This window comes from Pelodiscus sinensis, chromosome 2 (assembly GCF_052426305.1).
Source record: "Pelodiscus sinensis isolate ZL-2025 chromosome 2, ASM5242630v1, whole genome shotgun sequence".
Lineage (NCBI taxonomy): Eukaryota > Metazoa > Chordata > Testudines > Trionychidae > Pelodiscus > Pelodiscus sinensis.
In genome coordinates, this window is record NC_143053.1 from 89,393,754 (window position 1) to 89,396,297 (window position 2,544).

Consider the following 2,544-nt stretch of genomic DNA (forward strand, 5'->3'; position numbering starts at 1 on the left):
TGTTGGTGATTCTCTGAAATCAACCCCAACCAATATGTGGGTCTCTCAATTTTGGTAGGCATAGTTCCAGCCACGGTCAGGTTATGCTAGATACTGCTTGTGGCCAGGAGTACAATTTCTTGGCCACTCTGGACTAATCCCCTGTAGGCAGGGTTTGAATCAATGCTTCCATTACAGCCAGCTGGAATGGGAAAGAAATCCTGGGTGTGGTTAGGTAAAAATAGTTCGCTCAGTTTGCTTAGACCTACTAGATATTCAACAGTTAGAATGGTGTTTTGCCCGTTGTTGTGGAGCCACAAACTCTGTTGACCCTAAATGCAGGAATTGTAAGATATGACCACCAATGCTTGCAGTTATTGGGGGAATGCAGAAAAGTCATACTGGCTACGTCTACACTGCCCCTTTTCCGGAAGGGGCATGTAAATTTCACTAGTCGTCGTAGGGAAATCCGCGGGGGATTTAAATATCCCCCGCGGCATTTAAATAAAAATGTCCGCCGCTTTTTTCCGGCTTTTAAAAAAGCCGGAAAAGAGCGTCTAGACTGGCCCCGATCCTCCGGAAAAAGTGCCCTTTTCCGGAGGGTCTTATTCCTACTTCAAAGTAGGAATAAGAGCCTCCGGAAAAGGGCACTTTTTCCGGAGGATCGGTGCCAGTCTAGACGCTCTTTTCCGCCTTTTTTAAAAGCCGGAAAAAAGCGGCGGGCATTTTTATTTAAATGCCGCGGGGGCATTTAAATCCCCCGCGGATTTCCCTACGACGACTAGTGAAATTTACATGCCCCTTCCGGAAAAGGGGCCAGTGTAGACGTAGCCACTGTGTTTCACTCAGTTTAAAGGAGAGAGACTATCAGTGTAAAGAATAAGGCTTTCTCTGCCAAAACTCTGGAAAGTCAACTGGGAGGAGGGCAGAACTCCGAATCAGCAGGCTGCATGCACTCCAGGCGTGAGCTGTAAGACTGGTTCAACCTGTTTTGTCCCCCTCCTCCCCAAACCCGGTCTAATGTAAGAAGTAGAACAGAGTCCATAAAGAGTCTCTTTTTGATTTTGAAATGTATTCCAGCGGATGCTGGAATTTTTTGGCTAGACTGTGCTTTTGGCCAAGCGTTAAAATCACTGAGCAGCTGAAATCACAAAGGTTTGGCCCAAAGCCAAATCTACCACAAGGCTGTTGGAGGGAGCGGCCAGCAGGTAACTGGTGGAGCGGCTGGCAGGAGCAGGAAGTGAGCGGCATTGCCACATCCTCAAGCAGGGGAGACAACATGATGATGTACCTATAAGCTCTGGGTCTGCATTGACTGGACAGAGCCATGAGCAGGGTGTTCGAAGTGGAGGGAAAGCACACTATATGAGTTGGAGGGTAGATTAAAGATCTCGGGACCGTATCTTGCTACTGGGTTTTGTTTGTGTGTGTTTCTGTGGATTAATGTTACATTGCTGTCATTAAATAGACTGTTTCTGTCTCCGACCCAGTGCTTGAGAGAGAAGAATTACCTTTAAAGGCACCCAGCGGGTAGGTTTACTGGCTTGAGCCAGTGTGGGTACATTGTTGAAAGAACTCCCTAGATACTGAACTGGCCCTTCTGACTGCCAAGTGCTACCTACAGAAGGGTTACACCACCTCAGTTCACTCCCTCTCTCCCCACTGAGAGCCAAGGTTTCCACAGGACTATCACACAGGCCAATGGAAAAGCTGCCAGCACTCATTGGCACAAGTCATGGATGGCTTGCGATGTCCCAATCAAAGACTCAAAGGTAGAGATAATGAAAAATCCAACCCTCTGTCTTCCCCATAGGCAGCAGCCAGCACTGCGCGGACAAGTGTGTGCGCTGTAAAGATTCAAAGGCCGGCCAGCTGGTTAGCAGAGCCCCCCTCAGCCAGCGGGATGTGTGGCGAGCGGTGGTGCGCAGCCGCACTTGCCTCGGGGCACATACAACTGATGGGGCGGGTGGGAGAAGTGGCGGGACCCTTGGCGGGTAACTCGCGCCGACAGGGAAAAGGCAGAGAACGCCCGAGCTGCGGGGATACGAGCCCCGGGACGCAGCTGCCCCCATTGTGCCTGCAGGCTGGGGGGGGGGAGGGGGGGCACTAGAACGTCGGTCCGAGCGCCTCAGCCCCGCTGCTTCTCACACGAGCGGCGCGAGCAGACACCAGCCCGCCCCCCCTCACAGTGAAGCCGGCACGAGCCCTCCGCGCGCAGGGTAAAGCCCCGGCCGAGCCGGCGCGCGCACTTCCTGCCCCTCACCCTGGCCAGCTGCTGGCGGATGATCTGCTTCAGCTCCGAAGCTTTCTCCGGAGGCAGCGCCATGGCGAACCCCCAACACCCAGAGCCGGTGCCCCCGCCCACTGCGCTCCGCAACCGCGCGCTCCGCCCCAACCGCTTTTCGAACAAGCGTCCCGCCAGAGCGCGAGGGCGCCCTGCTCAGACGCCTGATTGGAAGCCCGGACCCTCCTCCAGCCCGGGGCCGAGAAACGGGCCGGCCGCCCCCCCTGTCAGGGGCTCCAGTTACGCATCAGAGGACGTCCTGCCGAGGAGCCCTGCGGGGA

General features: G+C 54.4%; 1 protein-coding gene across 3 annotated transcripts in view; it reads right to left on the reverse strand.

Annotated features, from left to right (window-relative positions):
* The window catches only part of CEP76 (centrosomal protein 76), a 30,371-nt gene extending 28,035 nt beyond the window's left edge, over positions 1 to 2,336 (reverse strand). For all 3 annotated transcript variants that reach the window (XR_012901558.2, XM_075921003.2, XM_075921002.2), the window contains exon 1: positions 2,243 to 2,336. Coding sequence is in view for 2 of the 3 variants with exons in the window: in XM_075921003.2 (XP_075777118.2) it covers positions 2,243 to 2,305 (63 nt within the window). In the remaining variant the exon portion in view is untranslated. The remainder of the gene's footprint in view (positions 1 to 2,242) is intronic.
* Positions 2,337 to 2,544: the final 208 nt, after the last annotated feature.